Source organism: Paramormyrops kingsleyae, chromosome 21 (genome assembly GCF_048594095.1).
Source record: "Paramormyrops kingsleyae isolate MSU_618 chromosome 21, PKINGS_0.4, whole genome shotgun sequence".
Taxonomy (NCBI): Eukaryota; Metazoa; Chordata; class Actinopteri; order Osteoglossiformes; family Mormyridae; genus Paramormyrops; species Paramormyrops kingsleyae.
Window position 1 is genome coordinate 9797981 of NC_132817.1, and position 24526 is coordinate 9822506.

Genomic DNA, 24526 nt, shown 5'->3' on the forward strand with positions numbered 1-24526 from the left:
GTGAACACAAGTGAAATGTTGATCTCGTATTTGTTCATCATTAATAAATCTTTTATCTCAAGTACCCAAGTGCTATATTTGTTCATTATTTGTACTTCATTAGTAACGGAGTTACTGTGTATTTGTGCCTCCTCAAGTAAAGTGTTGCCAAGTATTTTTCATTGCCTCAATTTATACTGAGCACACTTCAGCTCCCATTCTCTTGCAATCAGCCTATGATCATTTGTCCCAGTGTTTGTCCAGTGATGTATGAAGTGCCATGCATGCATCTAGCGCCTTCTTCCGACTATCATTGGGAATGTCTCATCGCTGCAGGTGCATTATGCAATCATCATGATAATCTCGCTGTTTGACACTGGCCTTTAACACGTCGGTTGACGCATTACATTTTTTAACCCATACGACAGGTACTAGGTAGATTCCAATTTAAAGGTGTGGTTTGGAGAAAATCAACATCATAATGCGCCTTGTCGCTAATTTATGAGGCAGTATCGAGGTTGTCCCTGTTGTGCAGTAAAATTACAAAAAGCCTCACACAATCATCTATCTGTAAATTAGAAAAGTTTATACAACAGGAACACTGAACTCATAACAATAAATACCGGACAAATGACAATTTACAATAATACCTTTGGATGAGAATAAAACACTGTACCTCAGTCCGATCTATTACCCAGAATTTGTGGATTTCATGTATTTTGTTTTTATTTTTCTCTTCACTAGTCCGTCTCGTGCGTCTCGCGTGGCTTCCACGAGCATCAGTCCTGCGCACTGAGGCTGCCGGGCCGCCATCACCGCGAGCAGCAAAACAAGATCCGAAATAGGGATTGGCGGCGGCGGCGGCCACTGGAGCGACGACACCGATCCAGAGAGAGGGACGCAGACTCGCAGGGAAGGATTAGGGGGAAGCCGAGCCACCTTCTTTCCCCCCACCCGCCCGCATTCCTGTACCCCGACGACGGTGGAGAAATCTAGAGGCGAAAACATGTCCAATCTTAGTAAAGGCGGCACCAAGAAGGACACCAAGATGAGGATACGGGCCTTTCCTGTGAGTGCTACACGGGGATGGGCGCTTCAAAGCAGGCGAGCCTGCGCACTCGAGCACCGGTGATATGAGCAGGCCGCCTGATAACGACCAGGCCTGGGGTGTAATAAATACAGCCGAGAAAATTCACGTTTCTTTAGACATGCGGTATCTTTGTGTTACGTGCAAAAAGTAATTTTTATAACTACTTTTTCTCTTTTTGTATGTATGAGCTGTTCAGTTTTAACCTCATGCAGAGAGCCATGTTACCCTTTTTCCATATTACTGGTAATTGATGGCTATGTCACTGCACAGATCATGTAGTATGCGAAATGCATGCCATTAAATTGTTTATTATCTACTGATCTTATTTACAGATAATTATTTAACTTTAGCTTGTTAGTCGACTAGCTTGTTAGCTAACGTTGAGTTTGTGTAGCAGTAAACCAATGTTTCCTCGTTTCTGAATCTAAGGACATCGAATTATTAACATAACTCAAATAATTTGATTATTAATAAGAAAAGATTCAAATGGCAAATAGTACGATCTCTTTTCGTCTGTGTGTTTGTTGGGTGTTTATCTCAATTCAAAACTGCGTTTGCAAAATGGTTGTCGCAGTGGCTGAACAAAGTCAGTAACTGAAATGAGGATTCTACAAGACAAAATGCATGTCAAGCCCTTTAACCACTGCCATTAATGCCATCTAATTAAGTTAATTTGATCAGGTAAACGATTTGTTTAGGAAACTCATGTGGTTTGTTGTTATGTCAAGGTTGCATAGATTCGACTTTCTTGCTTGTTCAATGTTCAGCATGATGATTGTAGATATTGCAGTGGATCGTTGTCTGGCAAAACATTTTTAAATACTTGTTTATTTGCCTGTCCCAACTTAGTTAATTCACCATGGCTCATGAAAGTTTTCTGGTATGTTTGAGTGTGTGACTTCATTCATATAGGCTTGCATAATCTGTGGGTTGTTAAGTTTGTAGTATTTGACAGATTAGATTCATCTGGAGGTCTCAGAAAATTGTAGTAAGAAACAACCTTAATTGTGTGTTATAAGAACATGTTTTGTAACTTTAATGATGTAAAATGTTCTCTCTATTTATGTGAAATTGAATGTGTGGCATATGTGCACCTGCTCTCATGATAAGTCAGCAAGGGGCAGAGTGCCAGGTACACGCCCCCTCCCCCCCAGGCCACTTGTAATATGAAGTGGACACTAATAATAGTAATAATAGAAGCAGTATTAATTATATATTAAATTTGGATTAATCATTTCAGAAACCCAAAGATGCATAGATTAGGTGAGGGGAAAAACAGTGTGTGCAGCTAGTTAATAATAAATGTAAGAAAATAAGCAGACAGTTGAAAGAATATTACAATATTAGACAGTGCAGTAATATAGAAATACATGCAGGTATTGCAGGCACTGAAGCCAGTTTGCGCAGACTCGCGACAGATGGTCACAGTGTCTCAGCACCTGGACTAAGAGCTACTCTCCTCTTCACTGTGGAGACAGGGATGGATGTGGGAGCAATTGCCTAGCTGCCACCTTTCATGGAAGTGTGTGAACAGAGACACCAAACCAAAGCTGAAAAAGCAATCCTAGAAGCTCACCCTACTTTTTCTTAATTAAATTTATTAGCTTGTGGTTACTTTCGACTAACATTCCCACTTTACTGGATGGTGTGCTGGAATGTATGAAATCGCTATATTTTAGCCTTTTAAAAATATCTCATCTTTTTTTGGGACAAGCATGATGGGAAGTAGTTATATAATTGTGGCCTACAGGCTATCACTTGGATTAACATGATACAGAATCATGACATATCTTGTATGTCATGTTTTTCTAGTTGTCTACTTTTATGATCATACTTCACGCCGCCCAGTGTATAAAGCTCTGGTCTTGTTGTGAATTAAGAGTATGCATTGTATTAAGGTGGAGTTGGGCAGGAACTGTGAGGAAATTCCAAAGAAATGGCAGCTTGGATGTTGCACACTTTTCTATAAGGAAGTCAGATCATTTGCATATTGTGGCAATAGCCTGTAATAGCTACATAGCCGTCTTATCTTCAAGTAAATTTGTAGTGTTATTTTTCTGATGCAAGATGAGCCAAGTAGGCTATGTTTTGGTATCAGGGATTGTGGTACAAAACAAACACTTATTGGCTTCTAGGATCTGTTAGGCTCGTGTTGCTGTTCTCACTAAACCAAGCTGCAACGTTCTTTAATTAAAACAATAATGTTTAATTTTATCAAAAAAGCATAAAAATGTTGGTCCATGCATGAAATTGGAGCAATGCTTATACATTTCAATAAGAGTAAAGATCAGATGCATTGTGGCTTGCAAACTTGTGTGTCATGTCTGGACTTCAATTTGTAAGACAAAGGAATAAAAACATTAGATCAACTAGCAATACCCAGAGGGTTTTAATTAAATGAATATATTTACCTAAAATAAAATGGAAAACACTTAAATGATTCATATTGGCTTTACTTGACAAATGTGTTGCAGTGGAAAGGGAATTAATAAACGCAGTAACATAGTATGTTTGTCAATAAAGGATTCCATTTTTCTAAAATACCAGCAGCATGTTAGGTCATGATAGAGGAACAGTGAGGGGGTTTATCGTCATGCTGGAATGTGAATGTGGGGAACTCTGAGGCTTGCCCATTATATGAAATTATTTAATTAGTTTAAATTCAGATCTTTTCTGTACAGCTATACAATACATAGTATACATTAGTAATGCTCAGTTACTGCAGTATCGTAGCTACATATCAGAAAGGTTATGCATGCAATTTTTTTCCTCTTGAGTATTAATATTGAGTGGTGCATTGCAGGTTAACAAGTGGGGTATAAAGTGCAGAAATTAAGGTCTATATACAAAGAATTTTGCCACTCAGCTGCTTATAAAGGAAAGCAAAGATAGTTTGTGAGCCAGTTTTTCAGCTTTTTTAACTAATGTTTCTTCTGCTAAAACAAAGTCAAGAATATGTATTGTCATGTTGCCACAGAAAAATCTCCTAAACCATGATGATTTAATAATTGAAACTCTTGTTTGGTTTTGCTCTGATCCATAATTTATTCTCTTTATGTCAAGATACTCTTGATACATTGAACTGGTTATTTTACATAGTTTATTTCTTTGTTCATTCTGAGGAGACAGTTGGTGTTTGGCTCTGTGGGTTAAGGATCTGCTCCTGTGTCTGGAGGGTTGCCAGGGTTGATCCTTTGGCTGGCAGAATATCATCATATGACTGTTAGGCCATTGACCCAAAAGCCTGAATACCTGTTCCAGGAGTCCCCGATACAATCCTGACCCTGCACTCTGACCCCAAGCTTTGCTCTCACCTGTATGTGTGTGTATCTGACGGAGAGCAAGAAGAGATATGCAGATTATGGAATTCCTATGTACATGTACTTGTACAAATAGAAAATAAATGTATGTTACTAATAGCCCTGCATGATATGCGCTGTCAAACTCAACTTTTCATGTTCTGCACATGCAATAGTAATAATTATTTTTATCTTTGATATTTATGCAATTTTATCTAATTGTCACATTGCCTGGACCATGATAATTAGCTTGGTCGAGATTTGGTTTGGACAGTATCTAAATTTACATACCTTCCAGAAATTATACCACAGTATACAGTATTTTCAAAAGCAATGCTATTCTGGGGTCTTGGATATTGAAGTAAATTAATGACAAAAGTCGTTGATGAAAAAAACACATTGAATTACACTTATCAAATAAATACGCATTGCATTAATGACGCTTTGAATTTTTGGGGACTGTAATTTAATATGTGCATACATTTAAACATTGAACATTTCAACTGAAAACATTTCAATCGTAATTTCATTGCTTAAATATTCAGTACAAAAACATTCGGCTTCCAAAATTCAGTTCCAAAAGATATGTATTTTAAAGTGCATGTTTATAATTCAACCACATGAATTCAGTTCATTTAATTTCGCCTCAAAATAAATTTCAAAAGAACAAATTCAGTTGAAAATATTCCATGTGTTTTATTCGCATCTTTATTATTCAAGCAGTAACATTCAGTCCTCTTATTTCTGCTTTACAATATTCAGTCCCGTTATTTTCGCTGTTTCAAATACGCTGCCACAATTTCAGTGGTTTAAAATATGATCCGAAATTCAACCCTCTACATCCGGGACTAGCAGGATGAGCCATAGATTGCCGATAGAGTTCTCTTCGGGAACCGTGATCAAAATGGAGCAAGCGATCAGTACAAGTACTGATTGACTTGGCAGCAGATTTTTGTTGATTGTGTTATTTATGTTTCTTGTCGTTTACTGGTCAATACGATAACTTATTGCAACCCCAACTAGTAGGTTTTTATGTAATATAAAAATCTCTTTTAAGGGGATGCTGAATATTATTCCTATATATATGAAACTAAATATGGTTAATCCCACTCAATATTTCAGTTCTTTGAACATGGCTGTAAAATTTTTCTTCAGCTCTCTGCAGATTATTCTACTTTGACTTACTATGAAAAATATATTATTTACATATTGTCATAAAGTGTTATCAGTATTACTCATTGTCCATTAATATATTTACTGTACATGCAGTGTAAATAAATGCTCCTGGATTATTACCATTGACAGTATTTCTGGCATTGTTTTTCACATCCTATAATCTATTTATTCATAATATTCCTCCAATCAGTAACTCTAACAGAATTATGAAGTTATGAATAATTATGAATAAAATATTTTTTGTCTGAGGGCCTTAGTTAAATTGGAGACGCTTTCATAAATTATCAAGGAATATTGTCCTTGAAACACCAAGGCATTTAGCAATGTATGCGACTGGCAAATGTGTGTCCAACAGATTTTTCAGTTTTTCTCTCTCTCTATTACAATTTTGGGGTAGCCAGAACTAGGGTTGTGACGATGAGGAAATTTCCCCACCGGTTAATGGACATGTGACAACACGTACCGGTAATACCGGTATCACCGTGGGGGTGGGGGTTTCCTCTTTTTTTCCTGCTTTTAAATAGCTTATAAATGCGTGCGTATTATACTTTCACTTTTAGTTTTGCGGGAATTGGCAATTCGGCATCAATTGTTTGAATGGACGACAACGAAACTACAAAAAAAAATCACTGATATTAAACAGAACTTTTATTAACATAACACAACAAAAAACACAACAATGCTACAGGCTGAAAAAACTGTGGAAGTTGGAACCAAACAAATAACAACCATAGAACGTTTATTACGTAGCCTATGTTAGAACGTTTTTAAAACGAAAAACTAATTTTACACTGGTAAAATTAGACATGCGGAATTTAATAAAAGCTGAAAACAATCAAACTAAAGCACAACAAACTGCTTACATGTGGCCGTGGTGCGCTATTTTCGTGTTGCTGTTCAAATTCCGAGAACATTGTCAACCGCTGAGCTACCCAAAGATAATAGAAGAAAGATGAGTCAAATTCGTTAAATATCGACCGATGGTTGGAGGACTGTGGAAATATCGTAAAACCGATAATTGTTCTACGATTCACTAAACGAAATAGGCAGTTCTGTAATAGAATTCAATAATAAAAATATTAACAGAAAACCTTTGGAAAAACTTGATTTACTTTCATATATTTTATGTCGGGTGACAGACAGTTTCCGGAATGCTGATTGAACAGGAAATAGCCAATCAGAATTACATCAAACCTGCGATTGGCTGGTTTTGTGTCACTTTTGTAACAATGTGCCCAACTTGAGTGAGCTTATAAAAAGAGTTGAGCGAGCACGTAGCCGAGATGTGTGAGAGCGAGAGACACACTGTGAGCGAGAGTGCAGTGGCCGAGTTGAGCGCGCGTAGGACAGGTTGAGCGAGCGTGCGCGCCAAGCTGAGCGAGAGACACGCTGTGAGCGAGAGCGCGGTGGCCGAGTTGAGCGCGCATAGAGCAAAAACATTGCTCGCGAATGTCCTTCTGCACGCTCAGGAATGTGGCACTAATATAACGCCATAAGATTACAGTCCCCAAAAATTCAAAGCGTCATTAATGCAATGCGTTTTTATTCGAGAAGTGTAATTCAAAGTGTTTTTTTTCATCAACGACTTTTGTCATTAATCTACTTCCATACTTGGAGATATAATTCACTTGGTGGGGGGTCCCCACGATAAGATTCGCTGAACACAAGTCATCGATAAGTTTCACTACAACATTTACCAACAACTTGGTAAAATTTGCAATTTTAATGAATGTTCCTTTTCATGATTATCTAGTATATGTTTAATAATCAGTTTAAAGTTTACCTCCGATGTTTCGCCATGCTTTACTTGTGGTGTACTTTGGCTTTACACATATTGCAAATTGAAAGCTGTGTGTCTTCAATCACAGTGAAGAACTTCCACGCTAAGAGCATGTTAACATGTGGCCATGAGTGTGTACGCAGCTGTGAGGTTATTGCCTGCACCGCTTTGCGTATGATGTGGTGCATTCATAAAACGGACTTGTTTTGTGTGGGAAATATATGACACTGACCGGCTGGTCTCCAGTCAGGGCCGAGCATACTGTTTTCTGTCTGATGAGACAACTCATGGCAACAAAGGCAAACTTATTTGATAGATTAACTAGTTCTCTTTTGCTATAATTTATTTTGGGTACATTTTCAGCTTTTCTTTTGTTTTATAAATATCACAGTATTTAACACAAAAAAAATCACAGTGACACTTAAAGCACTTATGTATAATGGCTTATACTGACTTTAGTAATGCATTATGAATGTATATATAGTGCATTATAGATGAGAACTTCATAGAGCATTTATAATGTATAATAAATATGGTTATAATGTCATGCCTTTTTATAAATAGTTGGTTATAATGCATTGTGAAGGTATCTATAATGCATCATGATTAAGTATTAAGTAAAGTGTTACCAAATTCCCATGTTATTTAGCCCTACTTGCAAACATTATCACAGCATTGGAAGACCATGGAGGTAATGGAATATCAGTACCTCTTGCAGTGTGTGCATGTTTAAAGTTGTTTTGGGTTTGTCTTTGTTTTTTAGGTATCATGGGTAATTAAACTGGCAGGTCAGATTTTCATGTACTATTAAAGCAGTTTGATGGTTATTACCAGTATTGCATCAGTTCAGTTATATTCAGTGGCTCCTTAACACATTTACATTTCCTTTTACTGGATATTGCATCAGGATTGTAATTTATGTTATGCATCTTATTTAAAAAAAATGATTGATCACCGCTTGTAACCTGAATATTGGTGTTCGGGTCCCTGTCCTGCTCTTCTACTAGCAACCTTGAGTAACCCTGAGTCGCTTCGGTAAATCATCCACATTGAATGGAAAACTTTATAGCTTAACTTCCATGTGGAAAAAAAAAATATATATGTGTGTGTATATGTATGGCATTTACATGACATTCTTCCATAATCCAGATGACAATGGATGAAAAGTATGTGAACAACATCTGGGATCTCCTAAAGAACGCCATCCAGGAGATCCAGCGGAAGAACAACAGCGGCCTGAGCTTTGAGGAGCTGTATAGGAACGCCTACACCATGGTGCTCCACAAACATGGAGAGAAGCTCTACACGGGTCTCCGGGAGGTCGTCACAGAGCATCTAATTAACAAAGTATGAAAGTTTCCCACAATACACTGCAGGAAGATAATGTTCTTTATAGGCAATTAGGGCCTGGCACGAATTTTTGGTATAAGTCAGTTTATTACTTTTGTTTTAGGTTAGTGTTTCTTTTGTACAAAGCTTGATAATATAATCTCTAGCTCTCAGCATGTGTTTAGACCTTGGGGAACTTTTTATAGGACCTCATATAATCACTTCACTAGGTGTTTTTTATTATGTATCTTTCCTTGCAGGTACGGGAAGACGTCCTAAACTCCCTAAATAACAATTTTTTGCAAACATTGAATCAAGCTTGGAATGATCACCAGACAGCCATGGTGATGATCAGAGACATACTCATGTACATGGTAAGCATCTGGCTTTTATTGATGGCTTCTTGATGAACTCAGCATCTTGATTCTGAAACCATTTTCATTTGAAATCAAACAGTACTTGACTGGCATTTGAATCCATAACCATGTCTTTACAGCTGCTTTCAAATAATTAATCTTTTGCAAAAGTGTGTAGTAACATTTGGTCAGGTGTGCCGTTTTATAAATGATTCTGTAATTTAGAACTAGGGTGCATTGTTTGCATTCAGTAGACATACCACTGGTTAGGTTTGCCGGCCAAACTGCATTAGTTTATTGCCTACTGGAAAAGATTCAAACCGAGTGTTTCTGTTTCATTAGACTATGAATAACACAGAAACTTTTCTTTCACTCATGGTTAGTGGTTGGCTGGAGCCATTTATTGTCAAACAACTGTGTTTACTCTTTTTAAATCATAACAACAACAGAAACTACCCAAATGACCCTGATCAAAAGTTTACATACCCCAGTTCTTAATACCGTGTATTTCCCCCTTTAACATCAATGACAGCTTGAAGTCTTTTGTGGTAGTTGTGGATGAGGCTCTTTATCTTCTTAGATGGTAAAGGTGCCCATTCTTGTGTGTGTGTGTGTATGTATATACATGTGGGTGTGTGTATATATATAAATTTCATGCCTGTGTTTGATATGTGTAATTCACATGTCAAATATCATCACGATCAAAAATGGCTACCCAAAAAATTACTATGGAAGTTTGAATTAAAATGGAACAAGCTATTGTTTATTATTATTATTATTATTATTTATGTTAAGTGATGATAATGATATTAAATTATATTTTATAATCATGCTATTCATAAAGTTGGTGTTTGTTGTTTTTGTTATTCTGTTCATTCTATTATTGTATGGATCTCAGATTAATCTTCAGCTGACTTATTTGTCTTCCTCCCTCTCTGAACCACTAGGACCGGGTCTATGTCCAGCAGAACAATGTGGAGAACGTGTACAACCTGGGTCTCATCATTTTCCGGGACCAGGTGGTGCGTTACGGCTGCATCCGGGACCACTTACGGCAAACACTGCTGGACATGATCGCGCGCGAGAGGAAGGGCGAGGTGGTGGACAGGGGAGCGGTCCGCAATGCCTGCCAGATGTTGATGATTCTAGGACTGGAAGGGAGAGCCGTCTATGAAGAGGACTTTGAGGCGCCATTTTTAGAAATGTCTGCTGAATTTTTCCAGGTATTTTTTGAATCAATATTTTATCAGTTATAGATCATTTTATGTTGCAAATGTGTGTTCAGTTTTGTTGAGAATATTTTTGTTTCCATCTCAGATGGAGAGTCAAAAGTTTTTAGCAGAAAATAGTGCCAGCGTCTACATCAAGAAGGTCGAGGCCCGAATCAATGAAGAGATTGAGCGAGTGATGCACTGCCTGGACAAATCAACAGAGGAGCCCATCATCAAGGTGGTGGAGAGAGAGCTGATTTCTAAGCACATGAAGACTATTGTGGAGATGGAGAACTCCGGTCTTGTTCACATGCTGAAAAACGGAAAGACAGAAGGTAGCCCATCTTTCTTCAGCTACTTGTTTCTAGATAAAGAACTTCTGTTCAAAATCACCCTATGCTGATGTTTGGTCTTCATTATTGAAAAGTTGTAAATGACCCTTCATTCTGTGATCCAGATCTATGTACCACAGGCCATATTGTCATTAATCCGCCTATTAAGTCATAACTTTTGAATTACATGGTAGTACTTTTGCTGGGGCCAACCTGGGTACAAACCAATAAGCCTCAGTGTGGTGTGTTTGAGTCTTTTAATTGATTTGAAACAAAATAAGTAAAGAATTCTCCTTCTACCACTCTGCCATAAGTAAGAGAAGACAAAATGACTGTGTAAACAAAGACATTTTTTTACAAGTTTTTTTGTGTTTAGTATTGGGGTGTAAAGTACAAACCTCGGATTTGGGTTCACGATTCAGTGTCATTTCAGTACAGCAAAGAAAACAAAATTGGTTCTGGGATAATTATTAAAACTGCAAACAGAATTAGGAAAAGTTGTAAACCAAACGCTGTGCATCCAATGGCATGTTTGAATAACGAGGGTCACTTATTTGTGCATTGGAAAAAAAATATTAGAGATGCACCGATCCGATGATCCCTTTTTGACAGATCAGGTATCGGCCATATGTGACCGATCCACGTACAATACTTAGTTGCACGATAGCTCTTTCCCATTTTAGATATGTTTTTTTTTGTGGCATTCAAGCTGAACGGTAACTCTGCCAGTCCGTTTTATTGCTACTGAGTGGGTGTGAGTGCAGTGACTTCCGCCTGCTGTGACATCATCCCCATACCACTTGCAGTACGAGGAGCATAAGAACATCAGAAAAGAAGGTGACAACCTTTTAACAGCAGTTAGTAGCAGGTGGGAGTAACGTTTAGTGGAAAAAAAGCGTGCATAATTGCGAGACATCGCGACTAATATGAAAAAAGGCAATGGAGTCACTACCTTGGGCTGTTTTGCGCATTTGCTGCAGCTTGTGAAATGTGAGGGATTGCTATCTCAACGATGTGTAAGTGATGCGTTTGCCAGGGGGAGAAAAATTGTGGGGCATTTTAAGCATTCGGCACTTGCGTATCTTTACTTGGAAGATATTCAAACTGAACTGTAAAACGCCTCAAAAAACACTTAAAACAAGATGTACAAATGACGTGGAACAGTACATTATGTATGTTTCTAGTAGCCTAAGTAAAGATTTTTTGGCATACATTTTTCATCTGTACTTTACTAGTTTAAAAATATTAATAAAGTATAAATACATATTATGTATTTATTAAGTTAAAATATTAAAGTAAAAAGAGCTCTAGTATTGGAATCTGTATCCGTATTGGCAGTATCAGAATCGGATCGGAACTGAAAAAATGTGGATCGACCCATCCCTAAAAAATAAATAAAATTTAAAAATCAAAAATATAACAATCGTAATGGACTAAAATCTGTGTTCTCTACCATTGAGTATGGTGGCCTGTTTGTAGCTTAGTCTCTCTGGAATTAAAAGACTGTTTCTGCCTTCTCCAGTCGTACACGCACTCAGAAGATGCCGTCTCAAATGCATTAGCATGTTGGATGTGTTTTAAGGAATAAAATAAGGAATAAGTTGGTATAACAGAGCTGACGGACAGTCTTGGTTTTATCAACTGTTTATTTCTCCAGTGCTGGTTTAACTTTTATGAAACCTGAATGTTCCCATTCTGCGAATTATGACTGACTAACCATCATTAGCAGTAACCAGCTCTCAGCCTGTTAGCAAAATGTTTTCCATGTTGAACATCTACTTGTGAATTTAGTTTATACCTATATTGAGAAATGTGATCATTTGTTTCATTGTGCATACTGAACTGAAAACAATGTACAGATCATGTACCAATATTTCCTCCTGGGAGAATAGCTGCATTCATCGCTCTATTTGAATGAAAGGAATTTTGGCACCTTTTTTGTCACACTTTGCTGGAAAAAAGAAGTTATGGTGATTAATGTTACAAGTTCGGGCATTGTGGTTAGTTTAGAATGTCAGACCACAGAAACAGATTTTACGTCACGTGTTGTGTCGTATTTAACAAGCAGATAACATTGCAGGTTGTCATTCAGGCTACATTGCTTCCACTCCTGGGGGGCATGTCTTTCCCTTGGAACTTGCTGGGGTCTCTTACTCCTGTTTCTTGTGTGTCTCAGACCTGGCCTGTATGTACAAGCTGTTCAGTCGTGTCCCGAATGGACTGAAGACCATGTGTGAGTGTATGAGCTCTTATCTGCGAGAGCAGGGCAAGGCTCTGGTCTCTGAGGAAGGCGAGGGCAAGAACCCTGTGGACTATATACAGGTAACCAGATCCAGGCCTTAATAACTGTTGATGCTTTTTTATGACACAAGGAATTGACCTAATCGTGTAGTACCTTGGGCTACCATTGGTGGAGGTGAGGGCAGGATAGTGCAGATCCAACTAGAGAACTGTAGTCCACATTTCTTGTGCACCATGGTGGAATTCAGAATTGAGTACTATACACGGTGCTCATGGGACATACTATTGTCACTGTCTGCTGCTAATGGCATTCAGGCAGGTGTGTAAAGTTACAAGCCGTTGTACTCTTAGACTAATGCAATTGAGTTTGCTCACACATTGTATAATGTGTTGGATCTTTTTGGATTTTTCCAGCCAAAATGTGGAGGTCTATGATCTTTAACCTGGGTTGTTACAAGAAGATAAAAGATGCTTTTCCTGCCTGAAACTGTCCATGCCGCAGCTCTGTTATTAAAGCTCTTGTTTGTTCGTCTAACCCTTTCTCCATCTTGTCTTTTCAGGGGCTATTGGACCTGAAAACTCGCTTCGATCGCTTCCTACAGGAATCCTTTAATAATGACCGGCTGTTCAAGCAGACCATTGCTGGTGATTTTGAGTACTTCCTCAACCTTAACTCACGCTCACCCGAGTACCTCTCCCTGTTCATTGACGACAAGCTGAAGAAAGGGGTCAAAGGGGTGAGCTCCCTTCCAGTCCGGTCTGCTTCATCTAGCCTGTAATTCACATGAGGGCACTTTGGATGTTTCTTTTCTGCATTCCTTCTGTAAACCACTTGTCCTGATCGCTGCAGCTGACGGAACAGGAAGTGGAATTCATCTTGGACAAGGCCATGGTGCTGTTCCGCTTTATGCAGGAGAAGGACGTCTTTGAGCGGTATTACAAGCAGCACCTGGCCAGGAGGCTTCTCACCAACAAGAGTGTGTCTGATGACTCTGAGAAGAACATGATCTCTAAGCTAAAGGTAGGTGGGTGGTTGGATGTTTTATTTATCCCAGGGGGAAATTTGTTTGCCTATGACAGTAGATGGGTGGAATTGATTCATGATGTCCTCCAATTTTGCCATCATCATGTATGCTGTGATGGATTATTGCTACAGATGGTGATGATGTGAAGAGCTCACGCGTGTAGCTGTGTGCGGTGATTATCTTTTTAACAAGTGCCCCTGTGTTTGTCATCTGGGCAGACAGAGTGTGGCTGTCAGTTTACGTCCAAGTTGGAAGGAATGTTTCGAGATATGAGCATCTCAAACACAACCATGGATGAGTTCCGGCAGCACTTGCAGACAACAGGGGTAAGGGATATCCACTGCAGTCATATGCAGGCTTTAAGTGTAGAGTGTCCCCTACAGTAAGGGATGGTTCACTAGATGGCAGATATAGTCAATAGTATTCATTCACGGTAGCTGAGTATGTGGTGTTGCCCATATGAACTAACGATTTTACTGAAAGTGACTGAAGTAATAGTCATTCCCATTGGCCTCCAGGTCTCTCTTGGTGGTGTTGACCTCACTGTAAGAGTGCTCACAACTGGTTACTGGCCCACCCAGTCGGCGACGCCCAAATGCAACATCCCCCCATCGCCCAGGCATGCTTTTGAGGTGTTCAGGAGGTAGGTCTGTCAGCTGCAGGAAGCCACAGGAGTTAAGTGCTCAGATGCCAGTCACTGACTACCCTCTGCACCCGTAGTATGTATTATTTGATTGAGAAGTGATCCCAAAGGTAACCACATTCGTGCCATCCACAGGTTCTACCTAGCCAAGCACAGTGGTCGACAGCTTACACTCCAGCATCATATGGGCTCAGCAGACCTCAACGCAACATTTTATGGGCCAATCAAAAAGGTGGGAAGCCCGCAATCTTAGGCAATGCTGCGTCTCAGTAGGTTCTACCGTTGTTGGTGTTGGTTCCTGTCTACACTCCTTGCCAGTAGTAATAATGTCTTTCCACAGGAGGATGGTTCAGAGGTGGGTGTGGGCGGTGCCCAGGTGACCGGCTCCAACACCAGAAAACACATTCTTCAGGTCTCCACCTTCCAGATGACAATACTCATGCTCTTCAATAATAGGGAAAAGTGCACATTTGAGGTATGACTATGGTACCTCACTCGAAGACTATACTGGGTCCATGTTCCACTTACTGCATGGCTAACTCTTGTCACTGCTCCATGTCTCTTCACATCGGCACCCTTATAGGAGATCCAGCAAGAGACGGACATCCCCGAGCGGGAGCTGGTGCGGGCGTTACAGTCCCTGGCCTGCGGCAAGCCCACGCAGCGTGTCCTCACCAAGGAGCCTAAATCCAAGGAGATTGAAAACGGCCACGTGTTCACTGTCAATGACCAGTTCACCTCCAAACTGCACAGAGTAAAGATTCAAACAGGTGTGCCTTGTGGCTTTTGGGAAATTCCAGTATGAGTCGGGGAAATATTAGGATGTAATTATTTTTCTCCTCTCAACCCCAGACCGTCTAATGGTCAATTCCTAGTTTGGAAATAAACCATAGCATCACCTTCACACTAGCAGCATGTATCAGGTCATACTTTGGTTTATACAGTTTTACTGTGCAAAAATTGTCACATCCTGTCAAAGAACATTTTTAAATCTGTTTATCTGGAATGGAAGTGTATTATTGCTCAGAATTTAACATGAAAGTGATTAATTAGTAAGACGTGATATGCTACTGGTTGAGTCAAGAAATGCGTGGGTATATTACTATGCTTGCAAGACTGCAAATACTGGGGTGGCTAAGTGGTTTTGAAATGGCTAAGCAGACACACTTTATCACACATACTTTTATACCGGTGTAAAGATAATTTAGACAGTATTCTGTGGCTCAGTCCTGCACATCACACCTCAAGCGTCAGTTGCCGTGTTCTGACTCACATCGTGTGCACAGTTGCTGCTAAACAGGGGGAGTCCGACCCAGAAAGGAAGGAGACGCGGCAGAAGGTGGACGACGACAGGAAGCATGAAATCGAGGCCGCCATCGTACGCATAATGAAGTCCAGGAAGAAGATGCAGCACAATGTATTAGTAGCAGAGGTGAGCGTAGTAGATTATAGGGGCAGTGAGGGGTTATGGGGGCAGTTATGGAAGGGCTGCGGAATCTGGAGCAAGATATGAGGGAGTGTGGAAGATTGGAGGCTTTATTGATCTCAAAGGAAATATGTAGCAGGTGCAGCAGCAAATAATACTGCACCCTAAAAGACAAAATCCAGCCATGGAAAAAATTGAGACCACTCTATATTTTTAAACAATTCTGCATTGTTAAATCCTGGCTTAGTCGTGGTTCTGCTGGCAGAAGGCTACACTGAGCGGCAGGTAGCTTCCAGGTTCAAAATTCCTAAGACTGCAGTACAAAAGAATAAGGTGAAGCAGGAGACACTGGGAATGACCAGAAACCAGCCTGGTAGAGGGCAGAAGAGACATTCTAATGCCAGAGATGACCGTTAACTTACACGGATTCTCATGAATCGTAGGATGACATCAGGTGACCTTCAAATGGAATGTGAAACATTAAGCGCAGGTGTGAAGTGCACTGCTAGGACAGTTCGTATCAGGCTCCTAGAAGCAGGACTGAAGTCCCATAAAGCAAGGAAGAAGCCCTTCATCAATGAGAAACAGGGAAGAACCCGGCTGCAGTTAATTAAAAAAAATGTTATTCACAAAGGCACACCCATAAACAGAAATGAAACAAAAAATTGTGCTGTGGTCTCTTAATTTTTTTCCGTGGCTCTATAGATACAAATGACAAAAAAAGGCAATTGACCAAGAAATATAATGTGCAAAAGCAGGGTATGCAAATGTACAGTAAAATTTTTTTAGTGCTGTGTTTTTATGGTGGTCAGGAGGGCAGTGTGCGTACTCTTACTCTTGTCAGACTGGCTGATCTGGCTGCCCTGTCTATCGTGTGTCTCACAGGTGACCCAGCAGCTGCGCGCACGGTTCCTGCCCAGCCCTGTGGTAATTAAGAAGCGCATTGAAGGACTGATCGAGAGAGAGTACTTGGCACGGACACCGGAGGACCGCAAAGTGTACACTTACGTAGCATAATCACTTAAGGTGGCGCGGAAGAGCCTGCTCCGGCGAAAGTCAGGATGAGAATTTCAGTGGACTGTTTCTTTGCATGGACAGAGAAAATCCTTTTAACTAAAGATACAAGGAAGCTGAATCCTTCTCCATTAAAAAAAAAAAAGTTAAATAAAATCCAGACATCTATTAAGTGTTCTATATAATTTAAATTGGGCTTCTGTTCCCTGTATTTCAACATGGGTGGACCCGGGTTCCGGCTTGTCACTGTTTTACCCTTCAACAACAGCTCCTCGGGACAAATGTGAATGCAACTCCTTTTTTCAATATTGTATAAAAGAGCAAATATGAATTGCTTTAAAGACTAATAAAATTGTTGAAATCTCTCTCCCGGGTTTTAATGTTTATGTAAATGTATTTTTGTGCTCAATAGCACAACCTGCTGGTCGAATGGAAAATGGCCTTTAAATCTGGTTTGCTGTTGGATCCTAGTGAGAGTGTTTTAATTCTGGGATTGTGGAGACAGAGGACACTTGCGTAGCATGCGATGGTTGAACGAATAGAATAATTTACACAACCTCTAAAATTATATATAATTTTATTTTTGTTTTGTTGTTGTTGGGGCATATTGTTAATTTCCCATTTTTTTCTCCTTTTGCTCCTGGTCTTCCAGATGCAGTTCAGTGGGCTTAGGTTTTCTCGGGTGTTTAAAAAAGGAACCTCAGATTAACAGTGTTTTAATGTGTATAAATGTAAAATATATTGTACTCACTACTTTAAATGGATTGTACAAGGCCTTGTCTTCATCATATTAAATGTAGAAAAATGAAGAATGATCTGCTGATCTTTTTTTTTTTTTTTTACCCTGCTTTTTTTCACCTTTTGCAGAAAAGAAGTTGGGAAACCACGTTAAATATTTAGCCATGATTGAAGCTGTGCTTTTTTTTGCCACTGGAAATGTGTGTGGCCAGAGGAGGGATGGTGAGTGTTTACTGCGTGAACGTTGTTTCTGAAACAAAACTGTTCACCTTGCACTGATGTTTGTTCGCCTGCTCGTTCTGGGGCACTGTGCTGACAGATGGGTTTGCCTGAAAAGGAAGAGCTATTGTGGATTTCGCTCTTAAATGTCAGTTCTTTAGCCTGTTTTTGTCTGTTTGTTTGTGTGCTTTTATTATTATGATGCAAGTCTGTCTTTCCTGGGTTTTTGTGCATTTTTTGCACTCAGAAAGAAACTGAAGTATTTCACAAGATGGCCAGTTAGTCTTTTTAACAAGTAGTTTTTAATGTGTGTTACAAGTAGTTCAATGTTCAGCAATCAATTTTATATAATATTTTATATAGTGAGCCAAAACATCATAACCACCTCCACCCAATGAGCCTTGTCATTCTGGAGATGCTCTGATCCAGTTGTCTGGCCATAATGATTTGGCCCTTATCACAGTCACTCAGATCTGTACCCCTGCCCATTTCTTCTGCATTCAACATGTCAACTATGAGTATGGAATATCTCATATGTCCCAGAACCTCAGTTTAAGTGTTTTAATGTGCGCAAATCGAACATGCACTGGTTTTACTAGATGGTCAACATTTTTCACTTCATGTGTGGCTGGTTATAATGTTTTGGCTCATCAGTGTATGTATATAAGTATGTATGTGTGTCTTTTGCGGTCAGCCAAAATGGAAACGGCTGAAACTAGAATACGAATGTTGGGACTTTTAAGGGATTTCCAATAATGGTGATAGTCAGGCTTTTCTTTTTCTAGGTGTGGATTTGTGCTGAGACTAAACCTTCTCTGTGGGTGCTCTGTGTTGTCTTTCTTTTGTTCCATTGAGCTGTTAGTTGAGTAAATTAGATCGAACAGACAAAAACAAATTTTAAGTCATTTTTATTGTATTTAAATTAACCATTTGTCAATTTCATATGCACTCAGGGTAGCAAAATGGCAACATTTATTTCCTTCCTTCATCAGCAGCAGGCATGGCAGTGGTTCTGATGTTTTTTCTAGCAGGATGTCAAACATCGTAGCGTTATTGCAGTTTCTGAGTTCACCCTATTCCAACAGTGCAGGCTATGCGCCCCTAGAACTGAAGTGTAACACTGGCACTGTTGGATGATGCCACAAAAATGGGCTGTCCCAGTGTAAACAGCACAGAGGCCCCATCCACCTTTACAATGAGGAACATTCAGCCCAACACATATGCGTACCATTCATCTGCAGTCCCGAGGACAAAGGTACTCAGGTCTCTGAGAGTGAAGTCTACAGAATGCTGGATGAGTGAGACACTCTACTCCTTCCTCTCCCATATCATACCAACACCGGTCTGGGTTTGTTGCCTGTATTTTGGTCATGAGGAAGCAAAGGTCCAGCCAGTTGGGCTGAGTTAAGTTGTTTCAGTCCAAGACAGTGCTTTGGAAAAATCAATTTAGTGTTTTATATGGGCACTATCGCTAGTATCATAGACCAAGTAAGCATAGGTTAATAATATCATAGGGGTGGTCAAACAGGAGAGACTACAGTTCTTTTCAAGTTAATACTGGGCTTTGGGCTCTTAATGAACTAGTCAAGTACACACAGAACTTGTTTGACAGGTCAGTCAGCGAGCCTGAATTGACTTTGATAACTCTTCAAGCCGGGTCATGAATTTCTGCTCCTGTTCAGGAGATGTATGGGTCCAGGCAAAGGGGAGGTGGGTTGAAACTGGTCTCCGATCTACAAAATACAGGAGAATGCTTCATTTAAAGTCCTCCTGTAAGCATGGGTGTTCTGTCGGATTCTGGGTGTTTGAAGAAGTGAAGCTGATTACCTTGAAAGAAGCAGCCACTAGGCAAAGTGACAGCGGCTTGGGAGACGCTCAGCCACACTACCGTGTCGGCACCCTGATCGGCACTGCGCAGCTTCTCTCGCATCGCATGGTGGAACTCCGGCATCGCCATGGCAATTGCTGGTAATGAACCCCAAGGAGACGATGCAAACAAGAGTACAAACACTAGTAATAACCGTTTCTCCAGTCCACAGGCCTGTCGACAGCCACTAAGAGCTGTTGGATATAGGGAATGGGATTCAGGAACTGGATGATGCTATACACACACACACACACACACACGTGTAGGGTAAACATATCCTTATGGGGACCGCTCATTCATTTCAATGGGAAAAATGCTAACCCTAACTATGACAACCTTAACCCCTACCCTGCCCTAACCATAACCATAAGTCATAGCAGTCACCGATTTTTATAAAATATTTTTTTCCCCATAAGGGAAAAAAAACGTACATTTATCATGTTATGGGGACATTATGTCCCCATAAGGATAGGTAAACCCGCTCACACACACACACACACACACCTGTGCAATATTCATGCTGTCCAATCAGCACCTTGATATGCCACACCTGTAAGGTGGGATGGATTATCTCGGCAAAGGAGAAGTGTTCACTTACACAGATTAGATTTGTGAACAATATTTGAGAGTAATGGGTCTTTTGTGTATGTAGAAAATGTTCAGCTCATGCAAAATGGGAGCAAAATCGAAAGTGTTGCGTTTATATTTTTGTTCAGTGTGTATATATATATATATATATGTATTTCACTTTTTCTAAAACTGCCCTCTATACCTGGGGTATCAGCCCATCCGGGATGCATGGCAGAGAAGTGGATGTTGGGATGAGCCTTTGCCCATTGTTCAGTCATCACCACCTGCTGCCTCTTGGTCTGTGCGTAGACCATAGTCCCATCAAAGTGGTCATTTTCTGACTGCAGATCATCGCTCTGGAGCTTTTGAACCAGCATTCCTCCGGAAGATACCGTGATCTAGGTTGTTCAAGTTTGGAAGGGCACAGAATATTTGAAGTATTTGAAATGTATTTAAATGGAAGAACTGATTTAGAAAACTGCTGTGCATTTAACTATGTACATACCACTCTGGGATCACTGCTTTTCTCTAGTAAGGGAATCAAACTCTTGGTTAAAATGTAAACCCCTAAAGAAGAGAGAGAGACCTTATACTGAATACACAAAGAGCAGCTAAGAACAAAAGACTATATAATGAGTAATCAGATTTATTTACATGTATTAGTTTGCCATTTGCTTTTGTACTAAGTGACATACTTGTTGGGCAGATTGTACTCCACTGCCACTGATAATAAGGTTCTTACCCAGAGTGTTTGTTGCAAAGTTCCTTTCCAAGCCCTCAGAGTTTACCTCTCTTTGTTTCAACATGCAACCTGCATTGTTGATCTGCAATAGATATTGTTTCTCCATTTATTTTGCATTCTGCACACACACAATGCAGCCTATATCCTATATGAATTCTTAATCACAGGTCAGTCAGTGGTATGGAAGATTAAGGATGTATCATAAAATTAATGGATAGGGACAAGTTTATTTTAGCTTTCTTAGTGCTTGTTTGCATCATTCGTGGTGATGTCATTCTGATTTGATTTCTAAGCCAGCAAGCTGCTAGTGTGTGTGAGCAGTAGGATGTTGGAGTAGAATTATAATTCAGTTAGTTCACAGACACTGTTTCTGCAAAGCAACATACAATTGAGAAAGCAGAGTCAGAGTCCCTGGAGTTAAGGATCTTGCTCAAGCACCCAGTGGTGACACTACCAGCTCTGGAATTTGAGCTGGTGACCTTCTGATCGCAGGCACTGCGTTCTAACCCCCTGTGCTGCATGCTGCCCCCAGCTAGAAGGCTTACAATAATGTTCGCTTAGAGGTAGAGCTGTGTCTGGGCCTACCAGCACGTTCAGCTGCTTGTACTTTTTCTTGAAGCCCTCTGCAAACTCCAGAACTTTCTGCATTTCAGACATGTCCAAGAGATGTACATAAATTTCCTTAAACAAAAAAATAAAATATTGTTTAAATCAGAAAACCATACTTATTTGAAGGTGAAATATAAAACTCACTGATACACGTCAAGTGGTTGTTTTCATGTTATGTTTGAATCAGCTCACATGACAATATTATATTTGGGTCCTCTGTGAACTGGTGTTTACCTTGTTTCCTGTCTCTTTGACAATGTCTGCTTTGGCCTTCTCTGCTTTTTCCTTGTTCCTACACACCATGTGGATCGTACCACCTGGAAAACAAAAGGGGAACAACCAATGAATTAAGAATGCACCTGATGTTTAGATGAGAGTATAGGGTCATTACAAGAAGAGATTAAATTCTGGATTGTGTAACCTGAAAACTTCTTGTGCCACACACACCCCCCCAAACACCAAGGTTGTACACCCTTGACCGCAAACCTTTCTTGGCAATGGCAAGGGCCGTGGCCTTTCCAATCCCGCTGCCGGCTCCTGTGATCATAAAGGTCCGGCCTGCTACTGCGACCTCCATGTCCTTATCCACAAATTGCTTGGAAGCGGCTTGAAAGCCATTCCTGCAGCAAACAGTCAGGTACTCAGATACATTGCCAATCAAAACCCAGTAGTTCTAATAGGAAAACACAAAAGGAATCCCCCAACTCCCACCCCTTTAATGTCCTCTATTTTAACTCAATTTCACTTGACATATAAAGTGTTGTTGGTTGACGCGTTTCACATTCTATCAGAAAATTGTTTTTTGAGGAACAAAAACACCCCCAATATATTTTCATTACCCCATGTAATATATAACATTACAAATTATAAAAGTATCTGTTCACCAGGATTGTTGTTAAGTTTTCCTAAGGTACCTCCACCTACAATATTTTAATCCACTTCCAAAGTATATAATATTTCGTGGCCTACACCCAAACTGTGTATTAAAATCACTTTATCCCTAGCTGTAAAAAAACTGCGCATGTGAGACATTGCGGTACGCTCTTTAGGATCATGTGTGGTGATTATTAGATGAAAACACTACGTCAAAAATGAAACCTTGAGTTGAACTGATGAAATTTAGCTTCTTCAATGGTCAAAAAGCAGAAAAGTTAATGATGAGAAATGTTCCGTCTTAATACCCTAAACCTGCTGCAATTAATTAAATATCAGATTATAGTCGTGACGCGGAGCTAGAAAGATTTCACTGGGGGATGCTCATGGTCTCATCTAGTGTAGCATCACCAGTTACATGAGATCATAAGAGGGAACAAAAACAAAACACTTTAGTTTGTAGATAACAACGGATCAAGGCCGTGCGATTGGCGACAAGCGGCTCTCTCAATGCCGGTATTGTCTGTCGCTCCTTGTGACTGCAGCATTGGCTGGATGAGCGCCTCGGATTATTCCCGGTAAATGAGCGCTCTGTTCCGGGCGTTGTTATCGCCGCCCAATTTGAATTCATTAGGTAAAGAATACTTAACAGAAATTAATTTCATTGCACGCTTTTAAACTTATGTTTACATTCCGATACTAAAGGGGATATAGAAAATGGAGGGATGGAGTGATCTGATGCAATGTCAGAATGTTAAATGTTAAATCAACGCATAAATCAATGAAACTCACTACAATAAAGCGAGACAATGTAAAAACAGAATTTAAATATTTCAACCAACTTAAGCAGCAGCACCAACAATCCCTAGGACAGCATATATAATGTACTTGAAACAAAGTTCAGAATTATCAATTCCTTTTTCTACCCCATGACAATGTACTGCAGAATAAAACAAAACGTTTAACACCTAACTGCAATACAGAGCATATCTTTCATACATACTGGTTTTACTAGAACCAGCCAAAGTGACACAATTGCCAAGATATAGAACATATTCAAGTGAATTTCTTCCTACCTGGTATATTCATTAATCCCCTTTAAGAACCAGACGATATTCCGATATACAGACATTGCTAACCAGTCCTCCCTTGACTTACACACGCTCCAACTGTTATGAGCGAGTTCACTTGTCACCCCTTGAGGTTTATTTTCGTGCGTTACATGCTGCCATCTAGCGGTTGCTGTTATATCGCAAGTCGGGAAAGGGCAGGGAGGGTTAGCTCCTTACTCACGCTGTATTAGCCTACATTATTTGAAATTAAAAAAAAAAAAACTGAAGAATCATGGATGATAATTAAATTACTTGAAAGTGAGTCTGTTTCCGCTAAACATTTTAAGAAATGAACCTGCTATATCGCTTATCTGCTTATTATTGTAAAAACCAGAGCATTTGACAGTGTAATAAAATATTAATTATTATCATTATTCTTGTTGCTGAGTTTATTTAGCAGATATTGTTAGGCATTACTAGTCTTTTATCTATCCATCTCCCATAACTAAAACAGGGTGACGTAGGGTACAAGGCATGAAATACACAAGCGCAATCTACGGCTCTTTAGAAAGACTTCACTTATCTGCATGTTTCCAGACTATGGGAGGAAACCTTGCAAACTCCACACCACGCAAAGCCGAGTCTGGGATTTTTGCAACATAATATATATTAAATTGGCATATGTTACAATATATTGTTATGATTAGACCTGTATATCTTATATTGCACTTACATTATCTTGCCCAGTATTGTACTGCTGTTTGTCTTGTTCCTCATGTCCCCGCCTTAGAACTAATCATGCCAATATTAAATTGTTTTTGTGATGGGCAAATATCTATTAACAACAACAACCCTTAGTGTTTGACAACTAACACACATCGGAAGAAAAGGCCGTAACCAGCAGAGCACACACGAGAGCGCTTCCCCAGGTATGAGGCAAATGCGCCAATCCAGC

General features: G+C 39.8%; 2 protein-coding genes across 3 annotated transcripts; one reads left to right on the plus strand and one right to left on the minus strand.

Annotated features, from left to right (window-relative positions):
* Nucleotides 1–788: 788 nt before the first annotated feature.
* LOC111847514 (cullin-3) lies at nucleotides 789–17266 on the plus strand. Its single transcript, XM_023818755.2, has 15 exons — nucleotides 789–1048; nucleotides 8474–8671; nucleotides 8914–9027; nucleotides 9957–10232; nucleotides 10327–10555; nucleotides 12729–12874; nucleotides 13354–13530; nucleotides 13644–13814; nucleotides 14037–14144; nucleotides 14337–14461; nucleotides 14597–14693; nucleotides 14802–14936; nucleotides 15045–15231; nucleotides 15748–15893; nucleotides 16773–17266. Exons 1-15 carry the CDS (start codon nucleotides 986–988, stop codon nucleotides 16902–16904), a joined length of 2304 nt encoding a protein of 767 aa, XP_023674523.1. The 5' UTR covers nucleotides 789–985; the 3' UTR covers nucleotides 16905–17266.
* A 1483-nt stretch (nucleotides 17267–18749) lies between these two features.
* Nucleotides 18750–24483, minus strand: LOC111847516 (dehydrogenase/reductase SDR family member 12-like). 2 transcript variants are annotated; one of them, XM_023818760.2, is made up of 9 exons: nucleotides 24305–24483; nucleotides 22133–22266; nucleotides 21881–21963; nucleotides 21623–21718; nucleotides 21038–21119; nucleotides 20801–20862; nucleotides 20498–20693; nucleotides 19686–19823; nucleotides 18750–19591 (listed from the first exon to the last, which is right to left on the minus strand). In XM_023818760.2, the coding sequence occupies exons 1-9, from the start codon at nucleotides 24346–24348 to the stop codon at nucleotides 19476–19478; spliced, it is 951 nt and encodes a 316-aa protein (XP_023674528.1). In that variant the 5' UTR covers nucleotides 24349–24483; the 3' UTR covers nucleotides 18750–19475. The 2 variants fall into 2 exon arrangements, with proteins under 2 accessions (XP_023674528.1, XP_023674527.1); XM_023818759.2 differs by lacking the exon at nucleotides 24305–24483 and adding an exon at nucleotides 23596–23748.
* Nucleotides 24484–24526: the final 43 nt, after the last annotated feature.

Excerpts from the sequence above, each read along its gene's own strand:
- LOC111847514 (XM_023818755.2), top strand. The coding sequence starts at position 986 with ATGTCCAATCTTAGTAAAGGCGGCACCAAGAAGGACACCAAGATGAGG. Across the intron at positions 10,556-12,728 it reads GAAAAACGGAAAGACAGAAG|ACCTGGCCTGTATGTACAAG; the intron begins GTAGCCCATCTT and ends TGTGTGTCTCAG. Across the intron at positions 13,815-14,036 it reads ACATGATCTCTAAGCTAAAG|ACAGAGTGTGGCTGTCAGTT; the intron begins GTAGGTGGGTGG and ends TCATCTGGGCAG.
- LOC111847516 (XM_023818759.2), bottom strand. The coding sequence starts at position 23,651 with ATGTCTGTATATCGGAATATCGTCTGGTTCTTAAAGGGGATTAATGAA. Across the intron at positions 22,267-23,595 it reads GGGATTAATGAATATACCAG|GAATGGCTTTCAAGCCGCTT; the intron begins GTAGGAAGAAAT and ends TGTTTGCTGCAG. Across the intron at positions 21,120-21,622 it reads ACAAGCAGCTGAACGTGCTG|ATCAACAATGCAGGTTGCAT; the intron begins GTAGGCCCAGAC and ends TATCTATTGCAG.